This window comes from Leptopilina heterotoma, unplaced genomic scaffold (genome assembly GCF_015476425.1).
Source record: "Leptopilina heterotoma isolate Lh14 unplaced genomic scaffold, ASM1547642v1 Lhet_31, whole genome shotgun sequence".
In the NCBI taxonomy this organism is placed as follows: Eukaryota; Metazoa; Arthropoda; class Insecta; order Hymenoptera; family Figitidae; genus Leptopilina; species Leptopilina heterotoma.
The window spans coordinates 222,002-243,474 of NW_025111011.1; the positions used below are offsets into that span (position 1 = coordinate 222,002).

A 21,473-nucleotide genomic window follows, 5' to 3' on the forward strand; every position below is an offset into this window, starting at 1 on the left:
TGTTATTAATAAATTAATTAATTTACTAATTAATTAAAATTTTTTTTAATTTGTTTACTAGTTCAAAAAAATAGTCAAATATATTTGAAAGGATAAAAAATTACTCGGTGAACGTTTTAGGTTAAATATCGGTGCATTTTCAAAGTTTTAACTTTTATTACACCGAAGCCACTGAACTTGTAAAACCAGAAACGACTTTGCTAATGTGACCTAATTACGGCACATTGCAGCAGAAGAAATTTATTATCTAAATAATTTGAAAAATAATCTATATATGTATTTATTTCTACAATTTTTCATTTCTAAATTTAATTTCAAATATTGAATTGAGAGAGGAAAAAATTTTTTCATTTTATTCAAATAATATAATTTATTGGAGAAATATTTCTCTTGAAAAGTTTTTTTATATAAAGTAATTTTCAACAATGAAGAGGTGAGGAATTATTTGTTTCCGGTTGAGAATTATTTTCCACAGGTGAAATATGTTGTGAATTTTTTTGTTGAATAATTTTTTCAATTATGAGAATAAATGCAGCGACGCTTAATCCTCCAAATAGTAGAAGAATTGCTGAACTAAATTCGCCAAATTCGACAGGAACTGGTTTCGAACTGTGACCTGGTGGACATTGTGGTCGTCTCGGATACCAAATTGTTCGATGACGTCTTGTTATTCCACCAGCTACAGATTTTCTCAATCTGTTTTATTTTTAGAAAACAGGGAAAAAAATTGAAAGTAAACAAAGTGGGACACCCATCATATTTTTTAGTCATACTCTGAGTTGCTTAACTTTTATTAAAATTTCTCGCAGAGCAATTGATTTTTTATTATAAAATTAGTTATTTTTAACGAATTTAAATTTAGATAGTTGTTAAAATGATATTTAATTATGATAATAATCAAGTTAATTTAATTTTTATTTTAAATAAACTTTTATTAAATTAATTAATTCAATAATTCTGTATTAATTTACTAATTTTGAATTTACTATTCTGCAACTTTAATAATTATTATAAGTAGGGATTTCGATTTGGAAAGATAGTGAAATTATCCAAATGCGCGCGCACACACGCTATCTCTTCCAGCGTGCGCGCGCATCTTTACATATTGTGTCACGCTATCACCATTTAAAATTAAATACTAAGTAAATTAAATAATAAATACAATATAAATATAATAAAATAACATATAATATTAAATATAGAATTACACTGTAAAAAAAGGGAGTTAAATTTTAACTCCCCCGGGGGGTCTATAAAAGTCGCACCCATTGGGGAGTTAATGCCAGGGGAGTTAAATAAAGAGAGTTAAAATTTCACACCCAAATGCTAACTCCCCATGAAAAAAATAACTCGCGCGGGTGTTGAATGAAGGAAGTTAGAAATTAACTCTCTTTTGGAGTTGATTTTTAACTCGAAAAATTTCACTCCCAACTCCCGAGTCCGTTAACTCCCCAAATTTTTTACAGTGTAATTCATATAATATTATAAGTATAATGTTTATTATAATATTTATATTTATTATAATATTTACTATTTAATAATTTATTTAAAGTTAACTATTTATTAATTAATATTCTTTTAATAATTCTCACCCATAGACGATCATTTTATTAAATGGTGAACGCTTACTGGTGACAATACCAAGTTCCTCACCATCGTAGGCTTTGATTTCTGTTAGTTCGCAAATTTCGTTTTCAGTGAAAGTTTCCTTTTTTTATTGTCGATAAAAAGAAAAAAGTTTATTTTTTAATTTAAATCAAAAATTGTAATGATATGATATGAAAAATACCTCTATATGTTTATAAACTATTGCAACGTCAACAAGAAATGCGAATTGTCCATTTTTCATTCTACTCAAACCTTCAGAACTGTTGAAATAAGAGCGTTTTCCCTTTCTTGTGTTTTCCTCAATTCTTTTTTTTAAAGCTCGACATCTGTCGTCGGGTGGATGCTGAAAAATTAATGAACCGAAAAAAAATTATTTCTTTATCGTATAAGAAAAAAAGCTGACTTTTTGCTTTGGAATTATTAAAAGTAACTAATAAATAGTAATTTCTCCTACTTTATTAGTAAAATTTTAAAAATTTAATTGAATTAGTAAAAATGTTTACTAATTTGAATTAGTGACTGATTTTTTGCTTTTGAATTATGTAGTAAATTTTACTACTAAAAAATATCAATAAAATATTACTAATTTACTACTAAAAATATTATTAATTTTGTACTAAATAAATTAGTAAAAATTATTACTTAGTAGGAAGTAAAATTTACTAATTTACTACTAAAAAATATTTTAATGAAATATTACTAATAAAATATTACTAAATTTACTACTCAATAAATAGTAATTTCTTTTAATTTATTAGTAAAATTTTATGTGTAATTCTAAAAAAAAGTTAGCCACTAATTAAAAGTAGTAAACATTTTTACTAAAAAATATTACTAATTTACTACTAAAATGTACTACTAAATAAATTAGTAAAATTTACTAATTTCCTACTAAATAAATTAGTAGAAATTACTATTTAGTAAGAAAATTGACTAAATTAGTAGAAATTACTATTTAGTAAGAATGTTTACTACTTTACTACTAAATAAATTAGTAGAATTTACTATTTAGTAGGAAAATTTACTAACTACTACTGAATTAATTACTACTAAATAAATAGTGATTTCTGCTAATTTATTAGTAAAATTTACTACGGAATTCGAAAGCAAAAAGTCAGCCACTAATTCAAATTAGTAAACTTTGTTACTAAATCAAATTTACAGAGTTGTTTGGCAAGTAAGTACTTAACAAAGAATTTTGCAAAATGATAATATTTACTTCTATAGCTCTGCGATTGTAAATAACATCATCGATTCCAATTTCGATATCAGATTTTAATAAATCGTAAACTGTATTAATAAATCGAGGACGCTCGGCCAAAAGTGATCCCACGATACTTGCGGAATAAAATTGAAAGAGTAACATTCCCCAAAGGAATGTTGAGACGAAAAGTATTCGATTGGAATAAAATTTAGGAATATCGTTGGCGTCTAAAAGTTTTAGTTTTTAAATCTTTATAATTTAATATTCAATTTTATTTTAAGATAACAACGCAACGATAGCAAACCTTGTTGAGTGATAGCGGCCATTACGACGAGAAATGTTGCCGTATTTTGATTTATGTACAAGCCATTAATTTCGGATTTATTTTTTTGAAATTTCCTTTCATTTCCGATCATAAATAATAATAAGAACCAGAAAATAATTCCAAATGTCAAAATTGCCCACCAGACATTATTTTGAAATGGATTTATAAATATGTTGCGTATTTTATTTTTCTTTGGATGTCGAAATAATAGCGCTGGACTGTCGGAATTAGTAGAATTTTTTTTTGAAAAAGAGAAAAAAAACAGGATTAGTAATTAGTAGAATTTTTAATATCAAAATAATAATATTATAAATAAGTGGAATTTTTTTTTATTAAAAAAGAGAAAAACCTCAGTAACGTTAATTTCATTTTCATAGATTGTTTCGAGATCGAAATGCGCATAATAATAATAATAATAATAATAATAATAATAATAATAATAATAATAATAATAATAATAATAATAATAATCCCCGCCGATGGTTGTCCACTACCGAACATCATCGATGTCTTTGACGTGCTGGGAGAAGCGGATCCACTGCCAAATGTCATTGATTTCTTTGATGTACTGGGAGAAGTGGACCCACTGCCGAACATCATTGATTTCTTTGATGGGCTGGGAGAAGTGGGTCCGCTGCCAGACATGATTGATTTCTTTGATGAGTTGGGAGAAGTGGGTTCGCTGCCAGACACGACTGGCATCTTGGATATGTTCGGTAGACCTTGCCGTGGTGGCGGGACTTTTCACTAAAGGACAACCAACAGGGTGGTTCCCTGATTTTAAAACCAAAAAAAATGAATGAAATGGATAAAGAATCACATAAATTACTCCAAGTGGGTACCTCGAAAGAGGGTAATCCCACCACCGATTCTGATCGGGTGCAAGCCTCGATAGTCGGTGCAGATGGCTCCAAGGATTTTGGAGGGAGCCAAATAGATAGCCAGGTGACATGCTACGAATCAAATGTCGCAAATCAGTTCCTGGCTATTCCGGGAATTTTTAAAAGCTTGCGCCAAGGATTCAAGCGACAAAAAAACGTCGGTCGTGACATCCAGGATGGCGTGACGGTTTTGGAAAATGCGTTCGATATAATCTGTAAGAATTTACGTTTTATCCCCGAGCCTTTCAAAGACCAAGAGCCGCAATTTCCAACTGTGGAAACTCCACGGCAGACAAAGAGTGTTATTGCAACCCGGGATAGCGCGGCTGCAGGCGCAACTAAGACGAAAAAGATTAATAAGCGCCCTAGGGAAGGAGTAAGCCCGGATGTGAGTCCACAACGAGCGACTCAAAGTGAAAAGAGGATTAAGCGAAAGGATGCTCCACAGCTTAATCCTGAGTCGCTAGTTGAAGCAAAAGGGGCGTCCTCAAGTAGTCCTAGTAAGACGTATGCCGATACCGTCTTGAAAGACGGAGCGGTCATTGAGGATGACTTTAAGGTTGTTGGAAAAAGAAACAAACGGGCTCCAGGAAGAAAGACCCAAGGCGAGAAAAAAGAGCTCACGAAGCCCCCTTCGAAACTCAGGTCCACGGAAGCTGTGAAGATCACGGCAAGAGGCCCAAAGTTTTACGAGGGTATCTTGCCGCTGATAAAAGAAAAGGTTAAACCTGAAGATACAGGCACCGTGGTACAGAAAATCAGGAGAACTTTTAAACAGGAAGTTCTCCTGATAGTGAAAAAGGGTGGAGAGACCTTAGAATTTGCGAAAAGTCTGTCCTTGGCCCTGCATGGCAGGGCCGAGGTCATACCTCTTGTAAATAAGAGGTCTCTAGAAATCAGAGACCTGGATGAAGCCACTACAGAGAGTGAGGTGACTTCAGCATTGGAAGAAAAGCTGGGCAAGTCCGACCTGCCTATAGAGTGCAAATTACTGCCGCGCTACAAAGAAACTAAGGTTGCTCTAATCCGCTTGGCAGAAGCAGAAAGTGACATTCTGCTTAAACTTGGCCGAATCAAAATCGGCTGGATAAATGCTCAAATTCGCGAGCATGTTGAAGTAGCTAGGTGCCAAAAGTGCCTAGCCTATGGACACTCTACCCGAACCTGCAAAGGCCCCGACAGAAGTAAAAACTGTCGGAGATGCGGCGGAGAGGGACACCTCGCGAAGAGCTGTAAAGTTAAGCCGAAGTGCCTTACGTGCTTGGACCTAGGGAAGCCAGAGACGGATCACGATTCCGGAAAGAGAGCCTGCCCGGTTTACAGAGAAGAACTGCAAAAGATTAAAAGGGCAAATCCTTAAAATTTTTGCAGGTCAACCTGCATACAAGTAAGGATGCACAGTTGCTCCTAATGCAAACAGCAAGGGAAAATGAGGTCGATATCCTGTTCTGCAGTGAGCAGTATCAAGGAAGCGACCTCGCCCCTTGGTATCAGGATAAGGCAAAGAGAGCCGCCATAAAGCTGTGCAACCCAGAATTGCGGGTTGACAAGTTTCTGGAGACGAGCAGTGGGTTCGTGTGGATAGAGGTGGCTAATATACGTATGTATAGCTGCTACTTCTCACCCAACGACCCACTGACAAACTTCGAAGCCAATATCGAAGACCTAGAAGCGAGCCTCACAGAATCCAGGCTGGATGTCATCATCACTGGTGATTTTAACGCAAAGTCGCCAGAGTGGGGTGAGACGAGACTCGACAAGAGAGGAATTCGTATTGGAGAAATGATCTCCAGAAACGACTTATTGGCAGTAAACCGAGGCAATACATGGACTTTTAGACGAGGTGCGATCGGATCAATTATAGATCTAACAATCGCATCGTCTAAACTATTTAGCCGCATAACCGACTGGCGGGTCTCTGAGGAATATACCGCAAGTGACCACCAGTATATTGAGTTCTCAGTCTCGATGGGAGACACACGAGGAGGAAAAAGACAGGATGCTCCTAGTCGCAAAACCTCCTCGTGGAATATGAAGAGACTCGACAAGGAAAAGTTCGGCCGGTCCCTAAGAGAAGCCCTTTTAATTGAGGACTTGGGCTGGGTGAAGAGGCCGAGCAGTCTGGATGCGGAGGTGCGAGCGGTGAGGAACATGATAGTCACCGCTTGCAATGCGTCAATGCCACGCAAAGGCGCCACTCCCGTAAGAAAATCCTTGCACTAGTGGTCAGAGGAGCTAGCCTCCTTGAGAAAGGAATGCCTCAAAGCAAGAAGGACATATACCCGATCTAAGAGAGATTCCTTGCTGAAAGAGGCTTTCAAGGAGGCGAAAAAGAACCTCAAGAAAGAGATCCGGAAGTCGCGACGCCATAGCTGGAAGGACCTAATCGAGGAAGTCGATAAGGACCCATGGGGTCTGGCTTTTAAAATCGTAACTAAGAAATTAGTGACGAGGCAAAAGACCCCCGGCCTGGACAATCCCGATTGGGTCAGAAAGATAATAAGTTCTTTGTTTCCTCCTGCGGAGCCATACCTTAGAAGGGACTGGAGTTTTTGCAAAGTCGAAGAGGAAGAACTCTTCACACTTAGTGAACTGCAAAAAGCAGGCAAAAGATTGAAAACAGGCAAGGCGCCTGGAATCGATGGGATAAGTAACGAGATCCTAAAGTTGGTAATCGACACTTCACCCCAGATTCTGCTTCGATGCTTCAATCATTGCCTTGAGAGAGGAGAGTTCTTCCGCGACTGGAAGCGACAGAGGTTAGTCCTCCTAAGGAAAGGTGAAAAACCGCTAGATAAGGTTTCATCGTACAGGCCTATATGCCTGCTAGATACGATGGATAAACTTCTAGAGGATATGGTTCTGCAGAGAATGCAAAGCCACTTGACCGAAGAAAATCGTCTATCCGATCACCAATTTGGTTTCCGTAAAGGCAAGTCCACGGTTGATGCCATCCAGGCAGTTGTGGACATAGCCAAAGCAGGAAAAAACAAATTGGGACCTGGGAAAAAGAAGAGCTTCTGCGCGTTGGTAGCAATTGACATACGCAACGCGTTTAATTCCGCAAGATGGAAAGATCTCATCGAGTCGATGGAAAAGAAAAACATGCCGCCCTACTTGTTGCGGATAATGGATAATTATCTTAGCGACAGGTGGGTTATATATGAGGAAGACACCTGCACTCTCAAGGAAGAGATGCAGCGTGGGGCTCCTCAAGGCTCGAGGGTGGGTCCATTTGTATGGAATGTATCTTACGATGATTTTCTGCGAATGGATCTGCCCGAAGGTGCGGTGATCATCGGCTTTGCGGACGACGCGTTATTCGTGTGCACTGCCGAAAGTGAGGAGGCTCTTGGGACATTGGTGAACGAATGTCTGCGACTAGCTAAAAGCTGGCTGGATACCAGAGGTCTTGAAATGGCCCTGGAAAAGACCGAGGCACTGCTGGTCACAGACAGACGTGGTTATGAGCTCCCACGAATCGTGATAGACGGATTCGAGGTCAAGTGGAGTAAGCAAATTAAATATCTTGGTGTGAAGTTAGATGGAAGGTTAAACTTCCACCACCACATGGCTACGGCGTCAAATAAGGCGATCGAGTGTGCGGCTAATCTTTCACGGCTAATGCCAAATGTTGGCGGACCCCGTGAACAAAAAAGAAGACTGGTGGCGAGTGTCGCCCACGCTAAAATGCTCTATGCAGCACCAGCGTGGGCCCCATCCCTGAGGAGTAAAAGATGTGTGACCATCTGTGAAAAGATACTGTCTGCGCAGAGATCGATAACAACGCGTATCATCTCTGCATATAAGACGGTATCTACGAGTGCTGTGCAGGTCCTTGCAAGTGTCCCGCCAGCAGATCTTTTGGCGAGGGAAAGGGAAGAAATGTTTCTCTTTTCTAAAGAAAGCAGTTCCTTGAATGAGGAATTAAGACCAAGCAAGGGCCTGATCCGCAAAGAAGCGAGGCACAGGCTCATAGAAAGATGGCAAGAAAGATGGGATGGTGAGGAAAAAGGTCGATGGACTTATCGCCTTATCCCGGCACTCGCCACCTGGATAAATAGGAAACATGGTCAGGTTTCCTATTACTTGACTCAGGCGTTCACAGGTCACGGGTGTTTTAACTCGTACCTGTGTCGCTTTAAATTACGCGAGAACGAGGTGTGTGCATATTGCCAGTTCCCTGAGGACAACGCGGAGCACACCCTCTTCTCATGCAAGAAATGGGACTTGGAGAGGCGGGCCATGTTCGAAGGTGTAAACAGTTAAGTTACACCGGAGAACATGGTATCGCTGATGACCCAGTCAGAGGAGAATTGGCGGCAAGTCGAGAACTTCATAATCTCGGTTATGTCGAGGAAGGATCTCGACGGCCGCCAAAAAGCGTAATTTAAACAGCTTTTAATTTATTCGTTTGTTTTTTATTAATTTATTTTGTGATTTATTTGTCCTTATACAATTAGCCTTATACATTAGCGACAGAGTCGGAGCGCCACCCTCGAAGGCTTAAGTCTTACGACAGTTCCGAGGGAGGGTAAAGGGCTCCAAAAGAAGGGTTACGGGTTTTAGTGGGTCGGGCTGGTAGTAGGTCGCCAGTTTGTTAAATTTATTATAACATTTATTTATTTTTCTTTTTTTTATATTTCTTTTTGTTTTTTTATCATACCAACCCCACATAACCTTGGAGTGCGGAATCCAAGGTATCTGTAGGCAGATTTCCCAAAAGTCCCTAAGCAAAAAAAAAAAAAATAATAATAATATTAATAATAAAAGCAATGAAAAATAAATGAAATGCAGAAGAAACAAAAATTATTTCGCTCCTTCTTTATTTCATTTTTTACTCTAAAGAAGCGAGATAAAAATAATAATAAATATTATTAAAATAGCAATAGTAATGATAAAAATAATCATACATTATAATAATAATAATAATAATAATAATAATAATAATAAACACTCTTGGTATAATTTGTTAATAAACATTTACCTAGCGTAATATGTTTGTACGGTAAAATCGGTGACCGACAATCTGGCCTTATTAAAATAAAAGCCTACTGCACTAACATCAACAATTCCTGCGTATAAATCGCCTATAAGTCCACTTACTTTTTCTTTTTCTACATATCCCCAAGATTTGTGCACTGTCATGTGTATACTAAAAGTAAAAAATATTTATCAAAAATTTTGCACGGAAGGCAATTTCTAGAAACAAAAATAAAACTGCAATTTGAAAAAAAATATAAGTTCAGTTTTAATATATTCAAATTTTTTAGCCAAATAATGTCCTATTTCGATTAATTGAGCTAAGAAGTTAATTTTACTTTTTCGAATTTGAATTTCGCGACAATTTGTGTAAACACATCTCCAAGATATTGGTTGTCATGATTTCTATTCACTTCACTTCGTTTGTGAGAGAATTTTCTTGCCATCTAGGCGGCAATTTAAAGAACTTTTGGCGCGAAATTCAAAAATAGAAAAATTTAATTAACATAATTATGTGACTATAAATAATTATTATCTTTTAAAATATAATTACATAAATTTCTGTATTTAATGTTCACTAAAATTCGTAAATAAATAAATTTTATTGTCTGAAAATTGTTATAAGTAATTTTATTAATAAATAATTAAAAAACATACTGCAAAAAGTACTAGGAGTAAATGAATAATTAAGTAGGTATAACTAAATGAATAAATATTTAAGTAAATACGTAAACAAACATAAATAAAAGTAATAAATAATTAAATGAATAAATAACTAAATACATAAATAGGGAAGAGTGGGGCAAAGGCGCTAGGTTTACATTTATCGATGTATATTTTTTAAATTAAGCAATTAATTTATGCGGTCTTTGTTTTTCATTATTCTAAAACTAATCAACAAGAAATTTTAATAGTTGTTATTTAGTATATTATAATTATAAATACATTATTTAATGAAATTTAAAAGCAATGCAAAAAATGCCTTTGCCCCGAACGCTAGGGCAGCGACGTTTTCGCTTATATTTCTAAAAGAAAGCATTTATAAGCCTTAAAAAAATTAACAAAAGATATTTATTAGTATAATATTTACGAAACATAAGGTTAACAACATATTATTAAAAAAATTAAACTATTTAAATAAAAAATAAAAACTTTTAGTGATTTTAACCTTATATTGTGAATTAATACATAAAAAATTCGAATATTTAATTGTTTTTAACCAAATTATGTTCAATATTGCCTTTGCCCCACATAACAAACTTTTTTTTTACTTTAAATTTAAAATATTTAGATATAAAATTAAACTAAAACACCACGCCAGTTGTGTAGAGAAATATTTAATTTATTTACATGTTACGTTTTTCAAAATTAAATACTTAAACTTATGTTTTAAAACAAGTTGTTCATTTCATGACCATTTAGCTTCCTCAATATATAAAAATTGCGGTTTTGTAAACTTTTGAAAAACTATGTACAAAAGGGTTCGTCAAGAAGATTTGTTAAAAATAAAATTATATAAATCATTTATAAGTTGTATAAATATTTGGTGAAATTTACACTTTCATTTGCCAATTGCTTCTATTTTATGATAGAATAATCATTTCAAAATATTAATATTAATATTAAATTAATTATGAAAAAAATACAAAATTTGAATTTTTTGTGAAAAAGAAAAATATTTATTAATTTTATAAATTTTAATAAAATATATATTTTGTATACATCAATCGATTCGTTTTCTTGTCAGGAATGTAATTTTGAGAATAATTGATAAAAATATTAACAAATAAAAAAATTATTTCAAAAAATACAAAAAAAACTTTTTTCTGAATTTAAAAAAAATTGTATAAAAAAAAATTTTGTAGATATTTTTGAAAATCCTTGTGTCAGATTTTAGGTATTAATGACTGCAATAAACCTGCAAAATTTCAGGACAATCCATCAAAATTTGTATGAGATAATTTGTACACAATTTTTGTGGCATACACACACATACACACATACATACACACACATACATCTGGACATTTGCTCATAATTGAATATACATATGTTCTACACGGAGAAACTTTTAATACCACTAATTCTTAAAACTGGTGAGACATTTTAGTATGTTAGGTTAGATTCAAGGGAAAAACGACATAGGTTATAGAAATTGCTATTTAGACTATCAAAAACACTCATTCAGTATATATTTTACAGTTCTTCATAAGGAAACTAATGAAAATTAGTATGTTGTTTTAGAAAGAAAATAATAATTTTTGCAAAGTTGGGAAAGCCATGAATTAAAAAGAAACACAACAAATTAATTGTCTATAGATACTCATAGAGACGATAGTGATACTTGGATCTGATGGTAGATGGCATTAGTGTGTCACTGTAACTGTAGGTAAATATATTTAACACGACGTAAGAACCTAACCTATATTATTAACGCACACACGCACACGCAAGTAAAGACACGACGATTGGTCACGGAAACCGAAAGATCGCACGATTCGTTAGAAGTACACAGCTGAATCGTCCTTATATATTAAACGAGTGGAAAAATATGTGCCTTCGAGAGAGAGCATTTTTTAAAATAACTTACTAATCAAATTATGTAAATAAGTAAAAGTCGTGAAAAAAATTATGTTATATTGAGGAACAGTTCTTGAATTTAATTTGGCATGAGGAGACATTCACGTTTATTAATAAAAGGTTTTTTTCTTTCATACACGTGTGAATTTCAACTTCGAAAACATTAGGGTTAGTTCGCGACGTCAGGTGATGGACTCGGTGATGCTCGGGCGAAATCGGTTAAGTCCGCCCGCAGTCCTTCCAAAATTGGTATGTTACGTTAGAATGTCTGTTATATATTCTATCTATATGTGTAAAAAAGGTTAGAATTACCGTATCATTTCACAAACAAAAACTGGCATCTTATTCTTTTCTAAAGAAAAATAAGACTATTTCTAATGCAGATAGTAATTTTTGTACACCGAAGGTTGCTTAATATATAACGAACTTATCATATTTTCGTATTAATGTTGAAATTATTAGCACAACGCACGAAAAATCCTCACATTCTAACGTACTTTTAGAATAAAGATAACCAAATATATTCAATATTAGAAGAAAAAGTTTCTCCGTGTATAACCTTCTTTTGAAAAATTGAAAATCGTCACCAATGCAAAGCTTCCTCATGAGGAAGCAAAATAAAAGTTTTTTCAGTAAAATTATCATTTTATTTTTGCAAAACAATTTTTTTGTTATATTTCTTAAAATATTTGATATTTTTAGGTTTTTCTTTTTTTAATCAATTGGTCTGATTGCATTGCAACTTAATTTCTAATACCAATTGGAATAGACAAAAAATAAAGGAGATATTTTAAAAAACGTCTTTTCCCCGCATAGCGCCTTTGCCCCACTCTCCCCTACCTCAATTTTTTTTCTAATTTCCATGGAAATTAGAAAAAGAGTTAACTGCCAAATCCAATTAAATAGTTGCTGGAGCGCGATCCAATTAATTGGATGGGGCAACTATTTGTTGTTTGCTACATCCAACTTTTAGCTGCATAACCTTTGCGATAGCTGAGGTACCTTTTCGCATGGAAACAGTATCCAATAGTTGGATGTGCTAACCAATTTATTGGATCGCGCTCTAGCAACTATTTAATTGGATATGGCAGCCAACTCTTTTTCTGAGTGCAAAAAAACGAAGCGTAAATAAATAAACAATTAAATAAAGAACTAAATAAACATTTAATAATTGAATGGATTGAACGAACTTATCTTAAGTAAAGATCAATTCAAATTGTATTTCACTGTCTCGTCTTTCTCGATCATATACATATACGTAGATGTTTAAAGAGACTGTTTCGGCGTTCACCCGGTGTTAACACCGAGGTAACATAAATCGCATCCGGGAATATTTTATATATGCTGGGTGAAGTGGGGGAGTGTGATCTATTCGGACGAGACAGCTCATACAATTTGGATTGATCTTCACTTAAGGTAAGTTCGTTCAATCCATTCAATTGTATTTCACTGTCTCGTCCTTCTCGATCATATACATATACGTAGATGTTTAAAGAGACTGTTTCGGCGTTCACCCGGTGTTAACACCGAGGTAACAAAATTCCAATCAGCAATAATATTTATTACCATTCTGTTGGAACTATCCAATGGGAATTAACTTGGTGTTAACACCGAGTGAACGCCGATAACAGCCATAAGAATGCGACTTTATGCTTTCCCGCATGAAGGGATTGTATTTAAATTTAACATGTGTATGTGACTTTCGTTAAAGTTCGAATGATATTTAAAGATTTACTTCCTCTGGGCTAATTCATCTATGTGATCTTGTCAGTTTAGTCGTTTATCCATGATAACCCTCAGGTAGGTAATGTTAAGAGAATTTATTATCTGCTGATCAACCACTCTGATGGTTTCATTGGAGAGATCAATTAAGTTTCTGGAAAAGATGCAGAACTGACTTTTACCTGGGGATATATTGAAGCCTAAGGTTTGTAAATAGGGGACTAGTTTATCAATCGCTGATACAATATGTGCTATAGTGCTAAATTGATGTCATCATCTGTCGAGTATAATGAAATGTCATCTGCAAATTGTAGAATTTTGGTTTCCTTTGGTATAGCTTCCTTGATGTAAGGGCTATATTAAAAAGGAGAGGGGATAAGACCTCCCCCTGTGGTACACTAACACCACACATTCGAGGTGGCGTTAGATCCTCTCCAAAATGCAGAGATCTATTAGTTATCATAAAAGATATGAAATTGAACAATCTTCCAGGTACACCATTATCTCTGAGCTGTTTGAGAATAGCTGAGGGGAGAAGTGCGTTGAACTCTCCTTTTTTATCCAAGGCCACCACCGCTGTGCTTCTACCTTGAGAAAAGTTTTTGTTGATGTCCATGGCCAGGACTGAAACACAGTCAAGAGCCGAGCGCTCTCTTCGAAATACAAATTGGTGTTCAGGAATTAGGCCCCTCGACTCCACAAAATGCTCCAGCCTCGTATGGACGATCCTCTCCATTTATTTTCCCAGTGCTGATGTAAAGGATATCGGGCGAAATCCTTTTCCACTTGGTTTCGGGATAAACCGAACAAGAGTTGACCGCCATGTATCTGGAAATAAGGACTGTATGAAGCTTTTATTATAAAATTTGAAAATGGATTCAAGGGATAGTAATGGCAATTTTTTAATAACTGAATATGAAATTTTGTCTAAACCAGGAGAAGAGTCCTTCTTGCATTTAGATAATGCCGAAAAGAACTCCGTATTGGTGAATGGGGCATTGTAACAGTTACTTTCGTCTATTTGTACCATGTTTATGTGTGGTATTGGAGGGATATCCTCCCTAACAATCTCATCCTGTAGTGTTTTTAATTCAGCAGAGTTCGGGTTATTGGTATTAATTCCAGCCTTGGAATATTTACCAGAAAAAGCACCTATTAGCCCCCATATTCTCTTGGACCCCATCGACGGAGAGATAGAGTTGCATAATTCTCTGAATGATTTTTTTTTTGTTCAGAAAGAATTTTCTCCGATTTTTTTTCAAATTGGATATATAAATCTAGGTTCTCATTGGATGGGTTCAATAAATACGACTTGATTTTGATTTGAATTTAATTTCGATGGAATGTAAAAGGTTGTTACTATTTCTTTGTTGCTTTCTAATTGCAAAAGCAATTGAGAGACGGGATTTTTCATCTAAGTTGTTGATTATTTCTGTTACCGAGTAAGAAACTTTAACGTTAATAGTACCCCTACTACAAATCAGTGAATCAGGAATAAAATTAATTAAATCCAGGCTGAATATTTCTGTGGAGGATAGTAAGGTGTTTGCATCCTCCATTGAATCGCAAAAAATTTTAACCTGATTTCGTCCACTAACGTATATTTTCCTGTCGCCGTGAACAAATTTAGAGACAAGTTTACCTATAGCTATATGGTCTAATTTACCTAAGTTTCGTTGAATGGTGGTAGACTCCATGATTACCGAAAATGGTGAATCATAAGAGTAATTATAATAGTTTATTTGAGTGATGTAATTTTGGTCATTAGATGTAATATAAGTATATAATTAAGCTTGTGCAACTTAATTTTATTTCATTCTTAAAATGCCAGACTAATGGTATGTAAAAACATTCTTGAGTCAAAACCAAATTTATAAGCATTCCTAATCAATTTTACTGTTTATGAGATTAATATAATGCTAATTAAAATGTATTACTATGACAACAGAATAGTAGAGTGGTATAGGGTTTTAAGATTGGATAGCGCGGGTCAAGGAATGTTATTATTTGGAGGTTAAATTATACTTGTACTTAGCTGATAACTCAATGTTTACTTTCCTGGTAGTTAAACATTTCGACTTTCTCAATTTCTTAGTTTCAATAATATTATACTTATAGATGAATATTTTATGTGGTTATCAGAGTCTTGTTGAAATTTTTCAGTATTATTCATTTATTTTTTAAACACTAGTTTTATGGATTCATGTGCCATGGTATAGTCTATTCAGGTGGATCTCTTTTGTGGCATATTAGATGATATTTTTATATTGCACTTATTTTGCCAAACAGGGAATCTTAACTCCTGATGAGAAGACTGTCGTGTCAACTCCGCAGGCTTCAAGCGTTTCTCTTCAAAGTTATGTGGTTTCCTATGTGTTAGGAAGAGGTGTTAGGAGCAGTGCTGATGCTGCACATAAATTAGGCTGCTCAGAGAAAGTAGGAATCTCTAATATGGGTTGATATTCCGATCTTCCTATCGTCTTAATATGGTCCGTAATTTTTATTATAATTGGTTCCTTCTCGAGATAGACGTTTTCGAGATGAATTTCTGAGAGAGTCTGTATCCTCTGAGCGGTAATCAAGGCCAATAATGTTACCAATTTTTTCGTTAAATCGTCTAGTGTCAGCTCTTCGTTGGGATACCAAGTCGATAATTTATCTAGAACAGGTTTCGGGTCCCATGTGACATCGAATTTATGTCTGCGAGGTCGCAGAGTAGACACTCCTTTAAAAAATCTTGAAATTTGGGCATTGTTTTCCAACTCGTTTCCCATGATCAATGACAATGCAGCACGTTAAGTATTCGCAGCACTGAAAGATTTGGTATGCTTCAGTGTTCCAGTTAAGAATTTTCAAACGTCCGAAGTACTGCTTTGAAAAAGATTATTTCCCTCGTTCTGGCAGAATTCCCACCAGACTTGGATTGGCTTGGAATACTGTCTCAATGTTCCTTCGGATATTGAATGAACCATTATTTCCGCTGCCTCCTTCGTGGTTCCTCTCGCCTTGAACGCTTCCCTGATAATCGCGCTTTTACCAGGGAAAGCGTGTGGTGTAGAGGATGAGTCTCCCTGTGTGGAGAAGATAAGAGATTAGTATGAGGCTCGAAACAAATTGTATCAGAAATTGATGACGACATAAACAGTAGATACCACGGTTGTGTGGGCCAGAGAGGGACTACTACAACTCCTTCCACCTGATATACTTGAATTTTTTGTAATACTCTAAGTATTACAGCGAAAGGTGGTAAGGCGTAGAACCTGATATTTCCCCCATTTAGTGTAAATGCATCTATGCCAATCGAATATGTTTCTAGTGGGAGTACTCTCGAACCTTCATCTGCCTCTTTATTCTCTTTGGATGGTAAGTATGATGCATAGATCCATAAGTCTCGCTCTTCGCACCAGGTCCAAATTTTCCTAGCAATTTCTGTCAATTGTGGGTATTGAATACCGCCCATTCTATTGACCTAAATAAGCAGCTGTGAGTTCGAGTACATTTATATGCATCTTACGCTCCTCAGCTTTCCACAACCCATATGCTTTTTCTCTCTTATAAAAGACTCCCCAACCTGTCAAAGAAGCGTCAGTAAATATTTCTTTTCTATGGAAACTTATTATATTATAATTAATTTCGTGCCTTAAATATAGACGTGTAAACGTCTTGATTTTTTAGGACACTAAAGTAAAATTCTTGTAAGGGGTGATTGAGGTGAGAAAAAGTAAATAATATTATTAACATTAATAACTCATACATTCGAGTAAATACAGAAATTTTTTTAGATCCGTGGAATCAGAATGAACAGTAATTCAGATAGTAAAGGGGAGGAGTCCAGGAGTCTAGTACTGTCAATAAAGATGAGACGCAAACAACAAAACATCCAGACTCACAACGAACATCACAAGTAGTATCAAACACTCCACTAACTGATGACCCTGTAAACAAACATAATCACCAACAATTTACTCCCGTAGATCAAGACGTTAGCAAATTCATTGATTTCTTATCAGGCAGTACACTACAACGAAATAATCCAGCCCTCGAAGGTCAATTCCCACCTCCAATAAATTCTAGGCAACTCCAAACACGCCCTTCCCAGAGGAAGAGAAATCGCACCCTTCGTCAGACTCTAAATAAGTCCACAGATAGCAACTCTTCTGAAAGAATGCTACCTAAAAAATTACTATTATATAACATAACATCCCTTTACCTATCGAGGATGCTGAAAACATCACTCCATCCACTTTTAAGGGCGTGATAAATAATTCTCCACTAGATGCCCCAGTAACTAGCCAGGTGTGGAACCAAAAAAATCTACTCTGGATCAATGATAAGTTGTCTCAATCAAATACTTTCTTGAGTCATAGCATGCCTCCTTATGTTCTCCTGATGGAGAGTATGGTAGCTGGTAGAAACGTAGGAAAATATGGCCCAATAAGCATCATCGATCTAGCTGTTCATTTTAATCTCACAAATTTAACGAGTTTTCGTCAGTTTAGGTAATAAGTTTGTTGTTTTAAGGCACAAAGAAATTTGCCACATTACCTGTATTAAATAATTAGGATAGCGCGTTACTATTTCTCTTCTTACTATTTACCTTGTAACAAAGCATTTTGTTACATAAATCTTGTGTGGTTCCTGTCATTGGGAATATATAATTTCATTTAGTTAAGGGATTGATTCTCTGTGAAAATTAATTGCGCATGCGAGGTTGCGAAAAGTCCCGAACTTCCGCGGTCCCTTCCGAGTTTTCTTTACAGGTTGTCGCTGTCCATTGGAGTGAGTGAGAGGGTCTTATGTGGGCCTTTATCAAAATTAGAAAAGGACGGAAAAGAAGGAAGAGCCGGTCAACATGACGGTCCGTCTTTAGTAGTTCGTGGGCCATTTAATTAATAGGCCGAGTTTTACTCGGGATTTTTTATCACTTGTGGAAACCTCAGAGTGTCAGAGTTGTTCGTTTGTTAAGTGTGTGATGGTTGTATTGAGTTTTTGGATTAATAAATGAGCAAATTATTTTTAGTGAACTTTTTTGTGTTTCATTCTTTTATTTGTTTATTAATTGTTTGTGTCGTTGGATTTGTTTTATAAGAGTCGCCGTTGGTAAGTCATCATGTCCGGTTTCATCGTCTTGTCTCGCCGTCGTTTGTATCCGTCGGTTTTGGTCTGAAGCGGAATCTCCTCTTTGATATTTTATGTGGTTAATAATTGAACGGTCGATACATGTTAATTTAATTATTAATAAAATATCTGTTGTTCGAACATTTATAATAATCAATTAATATTAAAAAAAGAGAACTCTCTGACGATGAACTCATTTTTACTTTTCATTATTAAAGAAAATTATATCACTATGTTCGATGTGTAACAGAACGCACAATACAACGTAATGACAAAACAAGGGAGAAACCGTAGGTGGACCGATAGACACCTATTAGTAGCGGGAAAAACTTTTGTTTTTAAAATTGATGTGGCACAACAAGCAGTACTTCGGAACTACGTATATATAAGCTTTAGAAGGACGAGACAGTGAAATACAACTGATATCTTCTAAAATATAATTATGTAAATTTGTGTATTTAATATTCACTAGAATTCGTAAATAAATAAATTTTATTGTTTGAGAATTGTTATAAATAATTTAATTAATAAATAACTAAATAAACGTTTAAATAAATAATAGAATAAATAAATGCTCCACTTTTTCCCTAATTTACAAAAACTACTAACAGTGGATAAATAAATAATTAAATAAACAATTAAACAAATAAATAAAGGCAGGTTTTCTCCTATTTAACAGAAAGTACTAAGAATACATAAAAAAAGAATAATTAGTTGAATAACTAAATAAATAACTAAAATAAACATTTTTTAAATAAATACATTTTTTGTTTAAAAATTGTTAATATAATTGGACCAAATAAAAATATTAAAATTTTTCATGATTTACATATCGCAAACTTTGGGTAAATTATTGTAAACTTTGGGTGATTATTATAATGAATATTATAAATATATTATTATTATTATAATTACGTGAAATTGTACAATTCGCTCAATTGTTTCACCAATTCATATTGAAATCGACCCACTGGATCTAAATGCGGATTAATTGATGTTGTCATGTAGGTCTTCAAATCCGGTCGCGGAGTATTTGTATACTGTGTTTTATTAAAAAAAAGAAAGAAGTTTTTTTTTCATATTTTAAAATTAATAAAAAAATAATTAATACCTAAAACTTAAGTATTTAAAAAAGACACCTTGTAATTAAAAACTTACAACTGTTGAGAAATTTAAAACAAGTCCATGAAAATCTCCACGACGTTTGTATTTGTATTGATTAAAAAATATATTTATTCCATTATTCTCGTTCCAAAAGCCCATGTAAGTTATGTTAATGCGTCCACCGTGACGATAACTATGATTATAAACGTCATACATGACATAAGTTTTATTTTCATGAATAAGAGTCGTTGTCAATTCGGATGCAACTGTCAATGGAAGATTAGCAACCGTCTCAGTTGGAAATTTATCCGATTTTATAATTGTCAGCCAAAAATATGATACGTTGAATGGTAAATTATTTACTGTTGCAAACTGAAAACAAAAAAATTTTTTTTTTATTCAGGTAGAAAGTTAGAGAATTATTTTTTTCATAGATATATTAATATCTGTGAAATAAATAATTCTTCTTTAAGTAATTATTTATATTTATTATTATTTATAATAAAAGAAAATAATAAAATTGATTAATATTAATATACTGTTAATTATATTATTATTAATATAAATGTATATAATATTAATTAATTTATTTTCATTTTTTTGAATTTGGCGCCAATAGAGTTCTTTAACTTTCCGCCTAGAGGGCATGAAAATTCTCTCATAAACGAAATGAAGCAAATCAAGTGGTAGGTAAAACAATATTATTTTATTTATATTAATCATTCTAGTAAAATTCTATACAATCTTTCTAACAAAGTAAAGAATTATTATATTTTAATTAATTATTAAATAAAGAATTAAGAATAGAATTTTCACAAAGAAAATTAAAATTTTACAGATAAATAGAAATTATACAGGAAATTAAAAAAAATTCTTTTTTAAATTATTCGGTTAATGTAATTTATTTATTTATTAATAATATGTTTTACCTGTGTAAAAATATCTTCTTTCTGTGGACAATCGAGATCCAAAAAAACTCCTAATTTGTAATAATTGACTTTCATTGCTAATTTCATGTTGTGCTTTTCGTAATCATCAATATAAGAAATTTTGATGTTTGACTCCGTCATTAGGCGGACGAATTGCATTATTTCTAGATTATCATTAATATTTAATTTTAACAGTTTTTTTTATTAATTAACAAAAATAATTGAATATAGGTATTGAAAATAAATATAAATAAATTGAAAAAATAAAAATAAATACGAGTTAAAAGGTAACAAAGAAAAATAAATATAAACAAATATATAAATAAATTGAAGATTAAAAAAATACGAGCAGAAAGATAAAATTGAAAAATAAGACTAAACAAATATAAATAAATTGAAAGAATAAAAATAAATAGGAATAGAAAGCTAAGAGGAAAAAAGTGAAAATAGTTAACTAATATTATAATGAATAGTTATTAAATAAAAAAATTGTTACCAAGTGAACTCCAACAAGCAAATGACACTATTTGATTTATTTGTTTATTTAAAAAATAATCTCTAACGAAGAGAGAATTGAGTTCGTCACTTGTAACTAGAGAAAATATTGAAAATATTGTGGCGAAAATGAATAGTTTTATTTTATTCATTATTATCTTAGAAAAAAGTAACAAAACAGATTGCAATTTTATAAAATTTATTTATTTATTTTCTTTGATTTTAATATTTATTTATGTATTCAATTAGAATAAAATTTTTTAAAAATATTTATAACAAATTAAAAAATAAAATACTCGTTTAATGCCGAAAGGCATAAATTATGTATAATAAATAATAATATGTAATATTAAATTAATGTACTAAATATAAGCATTTTTATTTTAAATTATATAATATTAAATACCATTTTTATTCAAATTGAAAGAAAATTAATTTAAAGTTTAATTAAAAATTTATAATACAATAAATATAAGAATTTTTGTATTAAAACACAATATTAAAATATTATCATTTTTAGGCAA

At 33.3% G+C, this 21,473-nt stretch overlaps 1 protein-coding gene across 1 annotated transcript; it reads right to left on the reverse strand.

The window, feature by feature from the left end:
• Positions 1 to 419: 419 nt before the first annotated feature.
• Positions 420 to 21,101, reverse strand: LOC122504678. The gene is made up of 9 exons (XM_043615883.1): positions 20,951 to 21,101; positions 20,455 to 20,618; positions 19,580 to 19,897; positions 19,337 to 19,461; positions 3,117 to 3,355; positions 2,828 to 3,039; positions 1,790 to 1,951; positions 1,593 to 1,708; positions 420 to 696 (listed from the first exon to the last, which is right to left on the reverse strand). The coding sequence occupies exons 1-9, from the start codon at positions 21,099 to 21,101 to the stop codon at positions 420 to 422; spliced, it is 1,764 nt and encodes a 587-aa protein (XP_043471818.1).
• Between the last annotated feature and the right edge of the window lie 372 nt (positions 21,102 to 21,473).

Excerpts from the sequence above, each read along its gene's own strand:
- LOC122504678 (XM_043615883.1), bottom strand. The coding sequence starts at position 21,101 with ATGAATAAAATAAAACTATTCATTTTCGCCACAATATTTTCAATATTT. Across the intron at positions 1,709-1,789 it reads TAGTTTATAAACATATAGAG|GAAACTTTCACTGAAAACGA; the intron begins GTATTTTTCATA and ends CAATAAAAAAAG. Across the intron at positions 697-1,592 it reads AATAAAATGATCGTCTATGG|ATTGAGAAAATCTGTAGCTG; the intron begins GTGAGAATTATT and ends AAAATAAAACAG.